Source organism: Rhinoderma darwinii, assembly GCF_050947455.1.
Source record: "Rhinoderma darwinii isolate aRhiDar2 chromosome 5 unlocalized genomic scaffold, aRhiDar2.hap1 SUPER_5_unloc_55, whole genome shotgun sequence".
Classification (NCBI taxonomy): Eukaryota; Metazoa; Chordata; class Amphibia; order Anura; family Rhinodermatidae; genus Rhinoderma; species Rhinoderma darwinii.
In genome coordinates this window covers 272730-296233 of record NW_027461815.1, presented here as the reverse complement: position 1 = coordinate 296233, position 23504 = coordinate 272730, and the positions used below count along the sequence as shown (strand labels likewise).

The following is a 23504-nucleotide window of genomic DNA, read 5'->3' as shown; positions in this document are numbered from 1 at the left end:
AAAATATCCAGAGATCGAATACTAGAGTCTAAAAAATGAGGCGCAGCTTCACCAGTTATATTATAAATGTGAAGACGCACGGAGAAGAAACAAAATGCGTTACTATTGGCAAGGTAATAAAGCCGGGAAAATGCTAAGAAATAAAACCCTGAAAACCAAAATCCCCCCCATTCTTAACCCTTATGGGGAACAAATGTTGGAACCCCCAAGAAATAGCGAAATCTTTCACTGATTATTATGGCACTTTATAAAACCTAAATAAAGACCCGGTCACCGGCCGACCTTCTCCCAGATCATTGGTGGTTTCCTGGATACCGTCAACTTACCCTCAATATCCAGCGACCAGCTGTCAAATCATAACTCGCCCTTTACGTTATTAGAAATCCCGACCGTAAAATCAACGTCACCTGGACTTACCAATGAATATTTTCAACATGTTTCTCGTGTCGTTTCTCCTCCTCTGGTAACTGCGTCTGGATCCCTAAAGAAATGCTACAAACATTAATAATAACTCTCCCTTTGCACCCCAACTTTTGGCAGCATGGTCTTGTAATGGGGCGGTTTTCGGGGGGTTGTCTCTTTTTTGTTTGCGACGTTCATTACAGGATAGATGAGTAACAAGGAAACGTAAATTATCACACAAAATCTGTTTATTAAAGTGCCAGGATTCTATTACGCACAGAAGCTTCGTGTGGTGGAGGGGCTGGTGTCCCCGGAGAGCTGGGACCGTGCAGTGTGTGCCAGGAGTGAGTACCCCCACATTAATACCAGCGCTCTGTCCCTCAGGAATATTCTGCCATGAACTTTGCGTGGAATTCTGTGATCTTCTGAAGAATTGATTTCAGTTCATTGATAGGATGGAGAAGAGCGATCCTATAACACGAGATGGAGAGAGATGACTTATATCACACTGGTCAAACAGCCGGATTACTGTCTGCCTGGCATAGTCTATGGGGACACTCTAACTCACAATCTCTATGGGAGCACACAGTCACTGATTATGGCGGCACTCTTTATGGAGGAACTCTAGCACTATTTATGGGGTCACTCTGGCTGTGTCTCTGGGAGTACTAGTCCCATCTTGTAGTTAGTACGGAATCTCACATGTTCCTCCATTCTGTCAGTATTCCGGCCCTAAGATGGTCACTTAACTGGCCTTTGTCTCTTGTAGAGGGTGGTAAGAGATGTTGACGTACCTGAAGTGGTAAGTCCCCGCTGCCTGTCCAAAGCTGTTTCCAGTGCACAGTACGATGCCAGCCTCCTCCAGCAGACGATGACAGTAGAAGTCATCTGGTTCTTGACCTCGATCCTATGAGAAGGGGTATTAATGGTAAGAAAAAGCAGGAGGGTATGGTGTGTCCTCCTAGGTGTGAGGTATCATGGAGTCAGTGGATGGAGTGTCTGGAATAGTATACTAGTGACACAGCATGGAGTATCCACCACCTTGTCAGATATCATAGTCAGTGAATGGAGTATCCACCATCTTGTCAGATATCATGGTCAGTGGATGGAGTATCCACCATCTTGTGAGATATCATGGTCAGTGGATGGAGTATCCACCATCTTGTGAGATATCATGGTCAGTGGATGGAGTATCCACCATCTTGTGAGATATCATGGTCAGTGGATGGAGTATCCACTATCTTGTGCGATATCATGGTCAGTGGATGGAGTATCCACCATCTTGCGGGATATCATGGAGTCAGTGGATGGAGTATCCACCATCTTGTGAGATATCATGGTCAGTGGATGGAGTATCTACTATCTTGTGAGATATCATGGTCAATGGATGGAGTATCCACCATCTTGTGAGATATCATGGAGTCAGTGGATGGAGTATCCACCATCTTGTGAGATATCATGGTCTTTGAATGGTGCATCCACCATCTTGTGAGATATCATGGTCAGTGGATGGAGTATCCACCATCTTGTGAGATATCATGGTCAGTGGATGGAGTATCCACCATCTTGTTAAATATCATGGTCAGTCAATGCAGTATCCACCATCTTGTGGGATATCATGGTCAGTTGATGCAGTGTCCACCATCTAGTGGGATATCATGGTCAGTGGATAGAGTGTCCACCATCTTGTGGGATATCATGGTCAGTGGACGGGGTATCCACCATCTTGTGAGATATCATGGTCAGTGGATGGAGTATCCACCATCTTGTGAGATATCATGGTCAGTGGATGGAGTATCCACCATCTTGTGGGATATCATGGTCAGTGGATGCAGTGTCCACCATCTTGTGGGATATCATGGTCAGTGGATGGAGTATCCACCATCTTGTGGGATATCATGGTCAGTGGATGCAGTGTCCACCATCTTGTGAGATATCATGGTCAGTGGATGGAGTATCCACCATCTTGTGAGATATCATGGTGAGAGTGAATGGCAGATAATGCCTTGAATATAAAACATCAGGTGCCAAGATCTGGTCATTGTAACTTCTATGGCCACAGTCCGTCGTTCGGTCGTTAACCTCGACGACCGTGGCAATGGACATCTTACCTCGCTGCAGCGTCGTCCTCGTTTGAGGCTACGGCACTCACTTCCGGACTTCGGGTGTCTCCGGCGGGCGCGCGTGCACGTCCTTAAAGGGCCAGTGCGCGCATTTTTGCAGGAAGTTTGCAATCTAGCCCAGGATGCCATGGGCTATAAAACGGGCTCTGCCCTCTTGCTCTTTGCCAGAGCGTTGTTCGTTACCCATCGTTTGTCGTGCTTATGGTCTCCCAGTGTCTTCCAGTTTCCCAGTGTACCTTGTACCTGTATCCCGTACCCTGTTTCCGTGTTACCCAGTTCTAGTGCCGTGCCGTGCCGTGCTGTGCTGTTGCCGTGCTGTGCTACAGTCTACACTTGATCTGCTACGCCTCACCTGACGACTTCCCGCCGCCTAGTCCTGGACGTGCCTGCCTCGCTACTGCCTACGATTGCCTCAGGTATCCTTACTGAACTAATTGAACTCTGTACTTACCTGTTTGGCCAGCTGCCATCCCGCTACGCGGTACGGCCCAGTGGGTACACACCCCGCATCGTGACAGTACACTCTGGCCCTGGACTCCGCTGGTCAATTCAAGGGCTTGGTACCCTCCCAAGCCATGCAGGCGGATCTGCTGGATCTCCGAGCTAGGCAGGATCAGCTCCTCGTGGCAGTGGACTCTATGGCGCAGCAGCTAGGGACGCTAGCTGCTTCTCTTCCTGCTTCTATGCAAGTTCTTAAAGCCGACCCTCCTGTTACTCCTCCTGGCAGTTCCTGTACGGATCCTCGGTTCTCGCTGCCATTGCCCTCTCAGTTCGATGGAGACGCCAGTGCTTGTCGGGGGTTTCTGAACCAATGCCACATTCATTTTACCCTGCACTCCCGAGCATTTCCGTCAGATGGAGCCAAGATCGCATTCATTATATCCCTCCTGACTGGCAAGGCCCTGGCATGGGCTAATCCTATCTGGGAACGTCGAGGACCCAAGACCCGAGATTTCCAGGAGTTCGTGCGAATATTCCGAACTGTTTTTGAGGAGCCTGGGCGAGTCTCATCGGCAGCCACTGCCATCTTCAACCTTCGCCAAGAGGACACCTCCGTGGGCGAGTATACTATCCAGTTCCGGACTCTGGCAGGAGAGCTATCCTGGAATAATGAGGCCTTGGTGGCATCCTTTTGGCATGGTCTGTCGTCCGAGATCAAGGACGAACTTGCCGCTCCAGACCTGCCTTCCGCCTTCGACGACTTGATTCTGCTTGCCACTCGGGTACACATAAGGCTGAGGGATAGATCTCACGAGGTTCGTCAGGAGCGTCGGCGCCCTAGACTGGCGCCCAACTTTCAGCAACCCCTCTTGCTTGCTTCTATAGCTTTGCCAGAGGTCCCGATGCAAGTAGACCGACTAAAATTATAGGTCCAGGAGAAAAAGCGCAGGCGCACCTCTGGACTTTGCTTATATTGCGGCCTCGCTGGCCATGTTGTGCGTCTGTCCTCACAAGACAAAAAACCCCAGCGCCTAGGTTTTGTTGGAGAGACATCCCTGGGCGTCAAAACATTGAATCAAGAACTCTCTTCCAAACTATTCATTCCCGTAACCATCATTGCTGGCGAGAGGTCCCATCCGGTCTCTGCCTATCTGGACTCCGGCTCTGCAGCCAACTTCGTCTGCCAGGACCTTGTGGATCTCCTACAGTTGCCCACTATCCCACTTGAAAAGCCGCTGATCGTTGCCTCGGTGGATGGACTGCCATTACCGGACCCAGTTATGTCCGTAACCAAGCCGTTGAGACTCCAAATGGGAGCTCTTCATGCTGAATTTATCTCACTGTTCGTCCTGTCCAAGGCCGTCAACCCCGTGCTGCTGGGTTTTCCTTGGCTTCGTCTGCACGCCCCCGTACTGGATTGGAACTCTGGAGAAGTCCTCCAGTGGGGCCCAAAGTGTCTTGACCGCTGTCTGGGCCATATCTAGTCTCAACATCCTGCCCCTCTTCAGTCTTTGACAGGGTTGCCTTCTTGTTTCTCCATGTTCTGCGATGTCTTCAATAAAAAGGAGGCTGAGACCTTGCCGCCACACGGGCATATGAATGTCCGATCGACCTGGTTCCTGAATCGTCTCCTCCTCGTGGTAGAGTGTACCCTCTCTTCCTGCCAGAGACCCAGTCCATGTAGGCCTACATTAAGGAGAATCTGGAGAGGGGTTTCATTCGTAAATCCTCATCCCCGGCCGGAGCAGGGTTCTTCTTTGTTAAAAAGAAAGATGGATCGTTATGACCCTGCATTGACTACCGAGGCCTAAACCAGATAACGGTGAAGAACAGGTACCCACTGCATTTGATTTCTGAACTGTTTGACCGCATACGAGGGGCAAAAAATTTTTCTAAACTGGACCTGCGGGGGGCCTATAATCTGATTCGGATTCGTCGAGTTGATGAGTGGAAGACTGCCTTTAATACTCGTGATGGGCACTACGAATATCTGGTCATGCCCTTCGGCCTGTGTAACGCTCCCGCAGTGTTTCAAGAATTTGTGAATGACATTTTTCGTGATCTCCTTTATGTCTGTGTTGCGGTGTATCTCGATGACATTTTGATTTTTTCCCCAGATCCAGTAACTCATCAGAGTCATGTCCGCCAGGTGTTGCTCCGTCTAAGAGAGAATCGCCTTTACGCCAAGCTTGAGAAATGTGTTTTTGAGAAGAAGTCTCTATCCTTCCTGGGCTACATGATCTCTGATCAGGGCCTCAAGATGGACCCCCAGAAGGTAAAGGCCGTCCTGGAGTGGCCACGCCCCCAAGGCTTAAGTGCCATACAACACTTTCTAGGATTCGCCAACTTCTACCGGCTGTTCATCCCCAACTTCTCATCTTTGACTTCTCCTATCTCCACCCTCACTAAGAAAGATATGAATGCCAAGATGTGGACTCCGGAGGCTGAAGCCGCATTTGAGTCCTTAAAGAAAGCCTTCACGTCTGCCTCCATTCTGCACCATCCTGATGTGTCTCTACAGTTTTCGTTAGAGGTGGACCTTCCTCGGTGAGTGCTGGTGGGGATCGGGAGTCACTGGCCATCAAGTTGGCCCTGCAGGAGTGGAGACACCTACTGGAGGGCGCAGCTTATCCTATCCTGATCTTCACGGATCACAAGAATTTGACCTATTTACAGACGGCTCAACGCCTGATTCCTCGTCAAGCCAGGTGGTCCCTGTTCTTTGCTCGGTTCCGGTTCGAACTCCACTACCGCCCTGCCGACAAGAAAGTGAGGGCCGACGCCTTGTCTAGATCTTTTGAAACCGAAGACGCCATGGAATCTCCACAGACTATCATTGACCCATCCTGCATCTTCTCTGTGAATCCCCTGCAAGTTAGAGACATTCCTCCGGGTAGGACTTTTGTACGTCTGGCAGACAAAGGAAGAATCCTTCGCTGGGGTCACAGTTCTAAGCTGGCAGGTCACGCGGGTGCTCGTAAGACCCAAGACCTAATCACCCATCAGTTCTGGTGGCCCACGCTGCCCAAAGACGTCATAGACTTTGTCTCCTCATGCACAGTATGTGCAGCAAATAAAGTTGCTCACTCCAGACCAGCCGGTCTGATCCAACCACTGCCTGTGCCCGTTGCCCCCTGGCAACATGTCGCTATGGACTTTGTCACGGATCTTCCTTCTTCTGCGAGTTGCAGTGTGATCTGGGTGGTGGTGGTGGATCGATTTTCCAAAATGGCTCACTTCATTCCCTTGACCGCCCTGCCGTCTGCTACGCGATTGGCTAACCTCCTCATACAGCACATCTTCCGTCTGCACGGCTTGCCCCTGCATATTGTCTCGGACCGAGGGGTCCAGTTCACCTCGAAGTTTTGGAGAGCACTCTGCGGTCTCCTCTGTGTAGAATTGGACTTCTCTTCGAGTCGAGAGAGTTAACCAGATTATGGAGAACTATCTACGTCACTTTGTTTCCAGGCGCCATGATGATTGGGTGCAGTTGCTCCCGTGGGCAAAGTTCTCTTATAACAACCACACCAGTGAGTCGACCACTTCCAGTCCATTCTTCATCGTCTACGGTCAGCATCCTCGGATACCTCTTCCTGTTTCTACTATGTCCCAGGTTCCTGCAGCTGGCTCGACCTTCAGGGACTTTCTACAGATTTGGCAACAGACCTGATCTTCTATCCTGTTGGCGGTGGACCGCATGAAGAGAAAGGCAGATACAAGAAGACGGGCGCCTCCGCAGTTCCTTCCAGGGACTAAAGTCTGGTTGTCTTCTAGGAATATCCAGCTGAAGGTGCCGTCGTGCAAATTTGCCCCTAGGTTCCTCGGACCCTTCGAAATCCTGCTTCAGATCAACCCGTTATCCTACAAGCTGCAGCTCCCCCCTACCCTCATGATTCCTAACTCCTTCCACGTCTCTCTGCTGAAACCCGTGGTCCTGAACCGCTACTCCAGGACTCCTAGTTCCACAGTGGCCCCTGGCGGCTCATCGGGGACTTTCGAAGTAAAGGAGATTCTGGCTACCAGGAAGGTGGGAGGAAGAACATTTTATTTAGTGGATTGGAGGGGTCCGGCCCAGAAGAGAGGTCTTGGGAGCCAAAGGAGAACATCAATGCTCCTGTCCTCATGAAGTAGTTTCTCTCCCGCTCTGGTCCCAAGAAGAGAGGGGATACTGTAACGTCTATGGCCACGGTCCGTCGTTCGGTCGTTAACCTCGACGACCGTGGCCATGGACATCTTATCTCGCTGCAGCGTCGTCCTCCTGTGAGACGCCGGCACTCACTTCCGGACTTTGGGTGTCTCCGGCGGGCGCCCAGGATGCCCTGGGCTATAAAAAGGGGCTCTGTCTCCTTGCTCTTTGCCAGAGTGTTGTTCGTTACCCATCGTTTGTCGTGCTTATGGTCTCCCAGTGTCTTCCAGTTTCCCAGTGTACCTTCCTCCTGTATCCTGTTTCCGTGCTACCTAGTGCTATTGCCGTGCTGTGCTATTGCCGTGCTGTGCTACAGTCTCGCTTGAATTGCTACACCTCTCCTGACGTCTTCCCGCCGCCTGGTCCTGGACGTGCCTGCCTCGCTACTGCCTACGATTGCCTCAGGTATCCTCACTGAACTAATTGAACTCTGTACTTACCTGTTTGGCCAGCTGCCATCCCGCTATGCGGTATGGCTCAGTGGGTCCACACCCCGCATCGTGACAGTCATAGACACGAGATGACAGTCGGCCTGGCATATGAATGAAGCCATCACCTGGATATCAGTAGTCGATATCACTCTAGTATGATGTTGGGAGTGGTGGTTCAATGACTAACTGTCCATAAGATGGCGGACTGTCTATGGCAGGCTATTGTCTTGAAAATCCTCGCTGTCCCCCAGCCCATCCCCATAAGAGTGAGAACCCAGGAAGACATGAAGAAGAGAAGAAAGATGGAGCGAGAGAGGACGAGGTGCCACCCCAGCCCTGATGAGGTGACCCGGTAATTATGGGGGACATGGTGGTCCGTCCATGTGAGTATTTGTAGATGACGGAGGTGATACCTGTGCCAGTCTTATGGCCCTGCCTGGGATCTGGACCCTGGGAAAGGCGTACAGGGCTCCTTGGATGGGATTACAATGGATCCCTGGGACCTGGTTCAGGATCTCCTCTGTACTCCGGGCCTTCTCGGACAGATTATCCAGCAGCGTCTGTTTCTCCTGCAAATAACATGGACATGAGATCACACATCGCACCGCGCTGCTCCATGCAGCAACCAATCACAGTGTCTTATTTTACAATCTACCTCTGGAAAACCAACGCTGCATTATTATGGGTCCATGGACAGAAGTAGAGTTGGATTGTGTTATCTATGGGGGCCCTGGGGAGGGTGCTGGGATTTCTTGAAGGGGGCTGTGTACTTTGTTGGTCTTGGGACTGGGGGGCTGCGTCCTACAGGGGTCCTGGGGTAGGGGGCTGTGTTTTATAGGGTCCTGGCGTATGGTGGTTGAGTTCTATGTGGGTCCTGGAGTAGGGACTCTGTGTCCTATGTGGGTCCTGGAGTAGGGACTCTGTGTCCTATGTGGGTCCTGGAGTAGGGACTCTGTGTTCTATGTGGGTCCTAGAGTAGGGACTCTGTGTTCTATGTGGGTCCTGGAGTAGGGAATCTGTGTTCTATGTGGGTCCTGGAGTAGGGACTCTGTGTTCTTCGTGGGTCCTGGAGTAGGAACTCTGTGTTCTATGTGGGTCCTGGAGTAGGGACTCTGTGTTCTATGTGGGTCCCGGGGCATCTAAAGTCTAATAACCGGGAGATATCTTCCCCGGCCCCTTCTTGGAGTCATCCTATACTGTGAGGTAATATCCTCTTCGTGTCCACGACACTCACCCTAAAGAAGGTCTCATAAGAGGGGTCTCCTGGTTGTGGAGGGTCCAGAATCACTTCTAACATGAGCCCCCCAATAACATGGGGTATATTGAACGATTTCAGAATGTATAAAACCTCAAACACGGCAGGATCAATATTCACAAACTCAATGTATCCAACACGAGACCCGCATCTAATAGAACGAGACAAGAAGCGGGAGTAAATATAATTATATTTGATAGATAGATAGATAGATAGATAGATAGATAGATAGATAGATAGATAGATAGATAGATAGATAGATAGATAGATAGATAGATAGATATGAGATAGATAGAGAGATATGAGATAGATAGATATGAGATAGATAGATAGATAGATAGATAGATAGATAGATAGATAGATAGATAGATAGATAGATAGATAGATAGATAGATAGATATGAGATAGATAGATAGATGGATAGATATGAGATAGATAGATAGATAGATAGATAGATAGATAGATAGATAGATAGATAGATAGATAGATAGATAGATAGATAGATATGAGATAGATAGATAGATAGATAGATAGATAGATAGATAGATAGATAGATAGATAGATAGATAGATAGATAGATAGATAGATAGATATGAGATAGATAGATAGATAGATAGATAGATAGATAGATAGATAGATAGATAGATAGATAGATAGATAGATAGATAGATATGAGATAGATAGAGAGATATGAGATAGATAGATATGAGATAGATAGATAGATAGATAGATAGATAGATAGATAGATAGATAGATAGATAGATAGATATGAGATAGATAGATAGATAGATAGATAGATATGAGATAGATAGATAGATAGATAGATAGATAGATAGATAGATAGATAGATAGATAGATAGATAGATAGATAGATAGATAGATAGATAGATAGATAGATATGAGATAGATAGATAGATAGATAGATAGATAGATATGAGATAGATAGATAGATAGATAGATAGATAGATAGATAGATAGATAGATAGATAGATAGATAGATAGATAGATATGAGATAGATAGATAGATAGATAGATAGATAGATAGATAGATAGATAGATAGATAGATAGATATGAGATAGATAGATAGATAGATAGATAGATAGATAGATAGATAGATAGATAGATAGATAGATAGATAGATATGAGATAGATGATAGATAGATATGAGATAGATAGATAGATATGAGATAGATAGATAGATAGATAGATAGATAGATAGATAGATAGATAGATAGATAGATAGATAGATAGATAGATAGATAGATAGATAGATAGATAGATACAGTGAAGGAAATAAGTATTTGAGCCCTTGCTGATTTTGTAAGTTTGCCCACTGTCAAAGACATGAACAGTCTAGAATTTTTAGGCTAGGTTAATTTTACTAGTGAGAGATAGATTATATTAAAAAAAAAAGAAAATCACATTGTCACAATTATATATATTTATTTGCATTGTGCACAGAGAAATAAGTATTTGATCCCTTTGGCAAACAAGACTTAATACTTGGTGGCAAAACCCTTGTTGGCAAGCACAGCAGTCAGACGTTTTTTTGTAGTTGATGATGAGGTTTGCACACATGTTAGATGGAATTTTGGCCCACTCCTCTTTGCAGATCATCTGTAAATCATTAAGATTTCGAGGCTGTCGCTTGGCAACTCGGATCTTCAGCTCCCTCCATAAATTTTCGATGGGATTAAGGTCTGGAGACTGGCTAGGCCACTCCATGACCTTAATGTGCTTCTTTTTGAGCCACTCCTTTGTTGCCTTGGCTGTATGTTTCGGGTAATTGTCGTGCTGGAAGACCCAGCCACGAGCCATTTTTAATGTCCTGGTGGAGGGAAGGAGGTTGTCACTCAGGATTTGACGGTACATGGCTCCATCCATTCTCCCATTGATGCGGTGAAGTAGTCCTGTGCCCTTAGCAGAGAAACACCCCCAAAACATAATGTTTCCCCCTCCATGCTTGACAGTGGGGACGGTGTTCTTTGGGTCATAGGCAGCATTTCTCTTCCTCCAAACACGGCGAGTTGAGTTAATGCCAAAGAGCTCAATGTTAGTCTCATCTGACCACAGCACCTTCTCCCAATCACTCTCAGAATCATCCAGATGTTCATTTGCAAACTTCAGACGGGCCTGTACATGTTCCTTCTTGAGCAGGGGGACCTTGCGGGCACTGCAGGATTGTAATGTGTTACCAATGGTTTTCTTGGTGACTGTGGTCCCAGCTGCCTTGAGATCATTAACAAGTTCCCCCCGTGTAGTTTTCGGCTGAGCTCTCACCTTCCTCAGGATCAAGGATACCCCACGAGGTGAGATTTTGCATGGAGCCCCAGATCGATGTCGATTGACAGTCACTTTGTATGTCTTCCATTTTCTTACTATTGCACCAACAGTTGTCTCCTTCTCACCCAGCGTCTTACTTATGGTTTTGTAGCCCATTCCAGCCTTGTGCAGGTCTATGATCTTGTCCCTGACATCCTTGGTCTTGCCCATGTTGTAGAGGTTAGAGTCAGACTGATCATTGAGTCTGTGGACAGGAGTCTTTTATACAGGTGACCATGTAAGAGCTGTCTATAATGCCGGCACCAAGTTGATTTGGAGCAGTAACTGGTCTGGAGGAGGCTGAACTCTTAATGGTTGGTCGGGGGTCACATACTTATTTCTCTGTGCACAATGCAAATAAATATATATCATTTTGACAATGTGATTTTTTTTTTTTATATATAATCTATCTCTCACTGGTAAAATTAACCGAGCCTAAAAATTCTAGACTGTTCATGACTTTGACAGTGGGCAAACTTACAGAATCAGCAAGGGATCAAATACTTATTTCCTTCACTGTATATATATATGAGATAGATAGATAGATATGAGATAGATATGTAGTAGATAGATAGATATGAGATAGATAGATAGATAGATAGATAGATAGATAGATAGATAGATAGATAGATAGATAGATAGATAGATAGATAGATAGATATGAGATAGATAGCTAGATATGAGATAGATAGATAGATATGAGATAGATAGATAGATATGAGATAGATAGATAGATAGATAGATAGATAGATAGATAGATAGATAGATATTAGATAGATAGATAGATAGATATTAGATAGATAGATAGATATGAGAGAGATAGATAGATAGATATGAGAGATAGATAGATAGATAGATAGATAGATAGATAGATAGATAGATAGATAGATAGATAGATAGATAGATAGATAGATAGATAGATAGATATGAGATAGATAGATAGATAGATAGATAGATAGATAGATAGATAGATAGATAGATATGAGATAGATAGATATGAGATAGATAGATAGATAGATAGATAGATAGATAGATAGATAGATAGATAGATAGATAGATAGATAGATAGATAGATAGATAGATAGATAGATAGATATGAGATAGATAGATAGATATGAGATAGATAGATAGATATGAGATAGATAGATAGATAGATAGATAGATAGATAGATAGATAGATAGATAGATAGATAGATAGATATTAGATAGATAGATAGATAGATATTAGATAGATAGATAGATATGAGAGAGATAGATAGATATGAGAGATAGATAGATAGATAGATAGATAGATAGATAGATAGATAGATAGATAGATAGATAGATAGATAGATATGAGATAGATAGATAGATAGATAGATAGATAGATAGATAGATAGATAGATAGATAGATAGATAGATAGATAGATATTAGATAGATAGATAGATAGATAGATAGATAGATATTAGATAGATAGATAGATATGAGAGAGATAGATAGATAGATAGATATGAGAGATAGATAGATAGATAGATAGATAGATAGATAGATAGATAGATAGATAGATAGATAGATAGATAGATAGATAGATAGATAGATAGATAGATATGAGATAGATAGATAGATAGATAGATAGATAGATAGATAGATAGATAGATAGATAGATAAATATGAGATAGATGATAGATAGATAGATAGATAGATAGATAGATAGATAGATAGATAGATAGATAGATAGATAGATAGATAGATAGATAGATAGATAGATAGATATGAGAGATAGATAGATAGATATGAGATAGATATGAGAGATAGATAGATAGATAGATAGATAGATAGATAGATAGATAGATAGATAGATAGATAGATAGATAGATAGATAGATAGATAGATAGATAGATAGATAGATAGATAGATATGAGATGGATAGATAGATAGATATGAGATAGATAGATAGATAGATAGATAGATATGAGATGGATAGATAGATAGATATGAGATAGATAGATAGATAGATAGATATGAGATAGATAGATAGATAGATGATAGATAGATAGATAGATAGATAGATAGATAGATAGATAGATAGATAGATAGATAGATATGAGATAGATAGATAGATAGATAGATAGATAGATAGATAGATAGATAGATAGATAGATAGATAGATAGATATGAGATAGATAGATAGATAGATAGATAGATAGATAGATAGATAGATAGATAGATAGATAGATAGATAGATAGATAGATACTATAATATTCAGTTCTCACTCTCCGCTGATTCCTTTGGATATGGAGTTGACTGATATAAGTTGGACGCGCTCTGAGTACTGAGGTCCCATTTCATAGAGAACTTTCTTTATAGAATGGAAAACCGCACCTGGGCTGAAAACATTTTCCTGATAAACCTGAGATGACAAGAGGATGAGAGATCAGACATATTATATATATACAGGCGGTAGAGATCAGACATATTATATATATACAGGCGGTGGAGATCAGACATATTATATATATACAGGCGGTAGAGATCAGACATATTACGCATGTACAGGCGGTAGAGATCAGACATATTACACATATACAGGCGGTAGAGATCAGACATATTACGCATATACAGGCGGTAGAGATCAGACATATTACACATATACAGGCGGTGGAGATCAGACATATTACGCATATACAGGCAGTAGAGATCAGACATATTACGCATATACAGGCGGTAGAGATCAGACATATTACACATATACAGGCGGTAGAGATCAGACATATTACGCATGTACAGGCGGTGGAGATCAGACATATTACGCATATACAGGCGGTAGAGATCAGACATATTATATATATACAGGCGGTAGAGATCAGACATATTACACATATACAGGCGGTAGAGATCAGACATATTACTCATATACAGGCGGTAGAGATCAGACATATTATATATATACAGGCGGTAGAGATCAGACATATTACACATATACAGGCGGTGGAGATCAGACATATTACACATATACAGGCGGTGGAGATCAGACATATTACACATATACAGGCGGTGCAGATCAGACATATTACACATGTACAGGCGGTAGAGATCAGACATATTACACATATACAGGCGGTGGAGATCAGACATATTACACATGTACAGGGGGTAGAGATCAGACATATTACGCATATACAGGCGGTGGAGATCAAACATATTACACATGTACAGGGGGTAGAGATCAGACATATTACGCATATACAGGCGGTGGAGATCAGACATATTACACATGTACAGGGGGTAGAGATCAGACATATTACGCATATACAGGCGGTGGAGATCAGACATATTACACATGTACAGGGGGTAGAGATCAGACATATTACACATATACAGGCGGTGGAGATCAGACATATTACACATGTACAGGGGGTAGAGATCAGACATATTACGCATATACAGGCGGTGGAGATCAGACATATTACGCATATACAGGCGGTGGAGATCAGACATATTACACATGTACAGGGGGTAGAGATCAGACGTATTAAGCATATACAGGCGGTGGAGATCAGACATATTACGCATGTACAGGCGGTAGAGATCAGACATATTACGCATATACAGGCGGTAGAGATCAGACATATTACACATATACAGGCGGTAGAGATCAGACATATTACACATATACAGGCGGTGGAGATCAGACATATTATACATATACAGGCGGTAGAGATCAGACATATTACGCATATACAGGCGGTAGAGATCAGTCATATTACGCATATACAGGGGGTGGAGATCAGACATATTACGCATATACAGGCGGTAGAGATCAGACATATTATGCATATACAGGCGGTAGATATCAGACATATTACGCATATACAGGCGGTAGAGATCAGACATATTACGCATATACAGGCGGTAGAGATCTGACATATTACGCATATACAGGCGGTAGAGATCAGACATATTACGCATATACAGGCGGTAGAGATCAGACATATTACGCATATACAGGCGGTAGAGATCAGACATATTACGCATATACAGGCGGTGGAGATCAGACATATTACGCATGTACAGGCGGTAGAGATCAGACATATTCCACATATACAGGAGGTAGAGATCAGACATATTACGCATGTACAGGCGGTAGAGATCAGACATATTACGCATACAGGCGGTAGAGATCAGACATATTACTCATGTACAGGCGGTAGAGATCAGACATATTACACATGTACAGGCGGTAGAGATCAGACATATTACGCATATACAGGCGGTAGAGATCTGACATATTACGCATATACAGGCGGTAGAGATCAGACATATTACGCATATACAGGCGGTAGAGATCAGACATATTACGCATATACAGGCGGTAGAGATCAGACATATTACGCATATACAGGCGGTGGAGATCAGACATATTACGCATGTACAGGCGGTAGAGATCAGACATATTCCACATATACAGGAGGTAGAGATCAGACATAATACGCATGTACAGGCGGTAGAGATCAGACATATTACGCATACAGGCGGTAGAGATCAGACATATTACTCATGTACAGGCGGTAGAGATCAGACATATTACACATGTACAGGCGGTAGAGATCAGACATATTACGCATATACAGGCGGTAGAGATCAGACATATTACGCATATACAGGCGGTAGAGATCAGACATATTACGCATATACAGGCGGTAGAGATCAGACATATTACGCATATACAGGCGGTAGAGATCAGACATATTACGCATATACAGGCGGTAGAGATCAGACATATTACGCATATACAGGCGGTAGAGATCAGACATATTACACATATACAGGCGGTAGAGATCAGACATATTACGCATATACAGGCGGTAGAGATCAGACATATTACGCATATACAGGCGGTAGAGATCAGACATATTATACATATACAGGCGGTAGAGATCAGACATATTACACATATACAGGCGGTAGAGATCAGACATATTACGCATGTACAGTCGGTGGAGATCAGACATTACGCATATACAGGCGGTAGAGATCAGACATATTACGCATATACAGGCGGTGGAGATCAGACATATTACGCATATACAGGCGGTGGAGATCAGACATATTACGCATATACAGGCGGTAGAGATCAGACATATTACGCATATACAGGCGGTGGAGATCAGACATATTACGCATATACAGGCGGTGGAGATCAGACATATTACGCATATACAGGCGGTAGAGATCAGACATATTACGCATATACAGGCGGTAGAGATCAGACATATTACGCATATACAGGCGGTAGAGATCAGACATATTACGCATATACAGGCGGTAGAGATCAGACATATTACGCATATACAGGCGGTAGAGATCAGACATATTACGCATATACAGGCGGTAGAGATCAGACATATTACGCATATACAGGCGGTGGAGATCAGACATATTACGCATGTACAGGCGGTAGAGATCAGACATATTCCACATATACAGGAGGTAGAGATCAGACATATTACGCATGTACAGGCGGTAGAGATCAGACATATTACGCATACAGGCGGTAGAGATCAGACATATTACTCATGTACAGGCGGTAGAGATCAGACATATTACACATGTACAGGCGGTAGAGATCAGACATATTACGCATATACAGGCGGTAGAGATCTGACATATTACGCATATACAGGCGGTAGAGATCAGACATATTACGCATATACAGGCGGTAGAGATCAGACATATTACGCATATACAGGCGGTAGAGATCAGACATATTACGCATATACAGGCGGTGGAGATCAGACATATTACGCATGTACAGGCGGTAGAGATCAGACATATTCCACATATACAGGAGGTAGAGATCAGACATATTACGCATGTACAGGCGGTAGAGATCAGACATATTACGCATACAGGCGGTAGAGATCAGACATATTACTCATGTACAGGCGGTAGAGATCAGACATATTACACATGTACAGGCGGTAGAGATCAGACATATTACGCATATACAGGCGGTAGAGATCAGACATATTACGCATATACAGGCGGTAGAGATCAGACATATTACGCATATACAGGCGGTAGAGATCAGACATATTACGCATATACAGGCGGTAGAGATCAGACATATTACGCATATACAGGCGGTAGAGATCAGACATATTACGCATATACAGGCGGTAGAGATCAGACATATTACGCATATACAGGCGGTGGAGATCAGACATATTACGCATATACAGGCGGTGGAGATCAGACATATTACAAATATACAGGCGGTAGAGATCAGACATATTACGCATATACAGGCGGTGGAGATCATACATATTACGCATATACAGGCGGTGGAGATCAGACATATTACGCATATACAGGCGGTAGAGATCAGACATATTACGCATATACAGGCGGTAGAGATCAGACATATTACGCATATACAGGCGGTAGAGATCAGACATATTACGCATATACAGGCGGTAGAGATCAGACATATTACGCATATACAGGCGGTAGAGATCAGACATATTACGCATATACAGGCGGTAGAGATCAGACATATTACGCATATACAGGTTGTAGAGATCAGACATATTACGCATATACAGGCGGTAGAGATCAGACATATTACGCATATACAGGCGGTAGAGATCAGACATATTACGCATATACAGGCGGTAGAGATCAGACATATTACACATATACAGGCGGTAGAGATCAGACATATTACGCATATACAGGCGGTAGAGATCAGACATATTACGCATATACAGGTTGTAGAGATCAGACATATTACGCATATACAGGCGGTAGAGATCAGACATATTACGCATATACAGGCGGTAGAGATCAGACATATTACGCATATACAGGCGGTAGAGATCAGACATATTACACATATACAGGCGGTAGAGATCAGACATATTACGCATATACAGGCGGTAGAGATCAGACATATTACGCATATACAGGCGGTAGAGATCAGACATATTATACATATACAGGCGGTAGAGATCAGACATATTACACATATACAGGCGGTAGAGATCAGACATATTACGCATGTACAGTCGGTGGAGATCAGACATTACGCATATACAGGCGGTAGAGATCAGACATATTACGCATATACAGGCGGTGGAGATCAGACATATTACGCATATACAGGCGGTGGAGATCAGACATATTACGCATATACAGGCGGTAGAGATCAGACATATTACGCATATACAGGCGGTGGAGATCAGACATATTACGCATATACAGGCGGTGGAGATCAGACATATTACGCATATACAGGCGGTAGAGATCAGACATATTACGCATATACAGGCGGTAGAGATCAGACATATTACGCATATACAGGCGGTAGAGATCAGACATATTACGCATATACAGGCGGTAGAGATCAGACATATTACGCATATACAGGCGGTAGAGATCAGACATATTACGCATATACAGGCGGTAGAGATCAGACATATTACGCATATACAGGCGGTAGAGATCAGACATATTACGCATATACAGGCGGTAAATATCAGACATATTACACATATACAGGCGGTAGAGATCAGACATATTACGCATATACAGGCGGTGGAGATCAGACATATTACGCATGTACAGGCGGTAGAGATCAGACATATTACGCATATACAGGCGGTAGAGATCAGACATATTACACATATACAGGCGGTAGAGATCAGACATATTATACATATACAGGCGGTAGAGATCAGACATATTACACATATACAGGCGGTAGAGATCAGACATATTATACATATACAGGCGGTAGAGATCAGACATATTACTCATATACAGGCGGTAGAGATCAGTCATATTACGCATATACAGGCGGTGGAGATCAGACATATTAAGCATATACAGGCGGTGGAGATCAGACATATTACGCATGTACAGGCGGTAGAGATCAGACATATTACGCATATACAGGCGGTAGAGATCAGACATATTACGCATATACAGGCGGTAGAGATCAGACATATTACACATATACAGGCGGTGGAGATCAGACATATTATACATATACAGGCGGTAGAGATCAGACATATTACGCATATACAGGCGGTAGAGATCAGTCATATTACGCATATACAGGGGGTGGAGATCAGACATATTACGCATATACAGGCGGTAGAGATCAGACATATTATGCATATACAGGCGGTAGAGATCAGACATATTACGCATATACAGGCGGTAGAGATCAGACATATTACGCATATACAGGCGGTAGAGATCTGACATATTACGCATATACAGGCGGTAGAGATCAGACATATTACGCATATACAGGCGGTAGAGATCAGACATATTACGCATATACAGGCGGTAGAGATCAGACATATTACGCATATACAGGCGGTAGAGATCAGACATATTACGCATATACAGGCGGTGGAGATCAGACATATTACGCATGTACAGGCGGTAGAGATCAGACATATTCCACATATACAGGAGGTAGAGATCAGACATATTACGCATGTACAGGCGGTAGAGATCAGACATATTACGCATACAGGCGGTAGAGATCAGACATATTACGCATGTACAGGCGGTAGAGATCAGACATATTACTCATGTACAGGCGGTAGAGATCAGACATATTACACATGTACAGGCGGTAGAGATCAGACATATTACGCATATACAGGCGGTAGAGATCAGACATATTACGCATATACAGGCGGTGGAGATCAGACATATTACGCATATACAGGCGGTGGAGATCAGACATATTACGCATATACAGGCGGTAGAGATCAGACATATTACGCATATACAGGCGGTGGAGATCAGACATATTACGCATATACAGGCGGTGGAGATCAGACATATTACGCATATACAGGCGGTAGAGATCAGACATATTACGCATATACAGGCGGTAGAGATCAGACATATTACGCATATACAGGCGGTAGAGATCAGACATATTACGCATATACAGGCGGTAGAGATCAGACATATTACGCATATACAGGCGGTAGAGATCAGACATATTATGCATATACAGGCGGTAGAGATCAGACATATTACACATATACAGGCGGTAGAGATCAGACATATTACGCATGTACAGGCGGGAGAGATCAGACATATTACACATATACAGGCGGTAGAGATCAGACATATTACGCATATACAGGTGGTAGAGATCAGACATATTACGCATATACAGGCGGTGGAGATCAGACATATTACGCATATACAGGCGGTGGAGATCAGACATATTACACATGTACAGGGGGTAGAGATCAGACATATTAAGCATATACAGGCGGTAGAGATCAGACATATTACACATATACAGGCGGTAGAGATCAGACATATTACGCATATACAGGCGGTAGAGATCAGACATATTACGCATATACAGGCGGTAGAGATCAGACATATTACGCATATACAGGCGGTAAATATCAGACATATTACACATATACAGGCGGTAGAGATCAGACATATTACGCATATACAGGCGGTGGAGATCAGACATATTACGCATGTACAGGCGGTAGAGATCAGACATATTACGCATATACAGGCGGTAGAGATCAGACATATTACACATATACAGGCGGTAGAGATCAGACATATTATACATATACAGGCGGTAGAGATCAGACATATTACACATATACAGGCGGTAGAGATCAGACATATTATACATATACAGGCGGTAGAGATCAGACATATTACTCATATACAGGCGGTAGAGATCAGTCATATTACGCATATACAGGCGGTGGAGATCAGACATATTAAGCATATACAGGCGGTGGAGATCAGACATATTACGCATGTACAGGCGGTAGAGATCAGACATATTACGCATATACAGGCGGTAGAGATCAGACATATTACGCATATACAGGCGGTAGAGATCAGACATATTACACATATACAGGCGGTGGAGATCAGACATATTATACATATACAGGCGGTAGAGATCAGACATATTACGCATATACAGGCGGTAGAGATCAGTCATATTACGCATATACAGGGGGTGGAGATCAGACATATTACGCATATACAGGCGGTAGAGATCAGACATATTATGCATATACAGGCGGTAGAGATCAGACATATTACGCATATACAGGCGGTAGAGATCAGACATATTACGCATATACAGGCGGTAGAGATCTGACATATTACGCATATACAGGCGGTAGAGATCAGACATATTACGCATATACAGGCGGTAGAGATCAGACATATTACGCATATACAGGCGGTAGAGATCAGACATATTACGCATATACAGGCGGTAGAGATCAGACATATTACGCATATACAGGCGGTGGAGATCAGACATATTACGCATGTACAGGCGGTAGAGATCAGACATATTCCACATATACAGGAGGTAGAGATCAGACATATTACGCATGTACAGGCGGTAGAGATCAGACATATTACGCATACAGGCGGTAGAGATCAGACATATTACGCATGTACAGGCGGTAGAGATCAGACATATTACTCATGTACAGGCGGTAGAGATCAGACATATTACACATGTACAGGCGGTAGAGATCAGACATATTACGCATATACAGGCGGTAGAGATCAGACATATTACGCATATACAGGCGGTGGAGATCAGACATATTACGCATATACAGGCGGTGGAGATCAGACATATTACGCATATACAGGCGGTAGAGATCAGACATATTACGCATATACAGGCGGTGGAGATCAGACATATTACGCATATACAGGCGGTGGAGATCAGACATATTACGCATATACAGGCGGTAGAGATCAGACATATTACGCATATGCAGGCGGTAGAGATCAGACATATTACGCATATACAGGCGGTAGAGATCAGACATATTACGCATATACAGGCGGTAGAGATCAGACATATTACGCATATACAGGCGGTAGAGATCAGACATATTATGCATATACAGGCGGTAGAGATCAGACATATTACACATATACAGGCGGTAGAGATCAGACATATTACGCATGTACAGGCGGGAGAGATCAGACATATTACACATATACAGGCGGTAGAGATCAGACATATTACGCATATACAGGTGGTAGAGATCAGACATATTACGCATATACAGGCGGTGGAGATCAGACATATTACGCATATACAGGCGGTGGAGATCAGACATATTACACATGTACAGGGGGTAGAGATCAGACATATTAAGCATATACAGGCGGTAGAGATCAGACATATTACACATATACAGGCGGTAGAGATCAGACATATTACGCATGTACAGGCGGTAGAGATCAGACATATTACGCATATACAGGCGGTAGAGATCAGACATATTACGCATATACAGGTGGTAGAGATCAGACATATTACGCATATACAGGCGGTGGAGATCAGACATATTACGCATATACAGGCGGTGGAGATCAGACATATTACGCATGTACAGGCGGTAGAGATCAGACATATTACGCATATACAGTCGGTAGAGATCAGACATATTACGCATATACAGGCGGTAGAGATCAGACATATTACACATATACAGGCGGTGGAGATCAGACATATTATACATATACAGGCGGTAGAGATCAGACATATTACGCATATACAGGCGGTAGAGATCAGTCATATTACGCATATACAGGGGGTGGAGATCAGACATATTACGCATATACAGGCGGTAGAGATCAGACATATTACGCATATACAGGCGGTAGAGATCAGACATATTACGCATATACAGGCGGTAGAGATCAGACATATTACGCATATACAGGCGGTAGAGATCTGACATATTACGCATATACAGGCGGTAGAGATCAGACATATTACGCATATACAGGCGGTAGAGATCAGACATATTACGCATATACAGGCGTTAGAGATCAGACATATTACGCATATACAGGCGGTAGAGATCAGACATATTACGCATATACAGGCGGTGGAGATCAGACATATTACGCATGTACAGGCGGTAGAGATCAGACATATTCCACATATACAGGAGGTAGAGATCAGACATATTACGCATGTACAGGCGGTAGAGATCAGACATATTACGCATACAGGCGGTAGAGATCAGACATATTACGCATGTACAGGCGGTAGAGATCAGACATATTACTCATGTACAGGCGGTAGAGATCAGACATATTACACATGTACAGGCGGTAGAGATCAGACATATTACGCATATACAGGCGGTAGAGATCAGACATATTACGCATATACAGGCGGTAGAGATCAGACATATTACGCATATACAGGCGGTAGAGATCAGACATATTACGCATATACAGGCGGTAGAGATCAGACATATTACGCATATACAGGCGGTAGAGATCAGACATATTAC

General features: G+C 43.6%; 1 protein-coding gene across 1 annotated transcript in view; it reads right to left on the bottom strand.

The window, feature by feature from the left end:
- Window positions 1–634: 634 nt before the first annotated feature.
- Window positions 635–23504, bottom strand: part of LOC142696325 (alanine aminotransferase 2-like) — a 44274-nt gene continuing 21404 nt past the window's right edge. Inside the window, exons 7-11 of the mRNA XM_075847666.1 lie at window positions 13416–13552; window positions 8818–8989; window positions 7997–8152; window positions 1197–1309; window positions 635–873 (exon numbers count right to left, since the gene is read on the bottom strand). Coding sequence (XP_075703781.1) covers window positions 783–873; window positions 1197–1309; window positions 7997–8152; window positions 8818–8989; window positions 13416–13552 — 669 coding nt within the window. The 3' untranslated portion in view covers window positions 635–782. The remainder of the gene's footprint in view (window positions 874–1196; window positions 1310–7996; window positions 8153–8817; window positions 8990–13415; window positions 13553–23504) is intronic.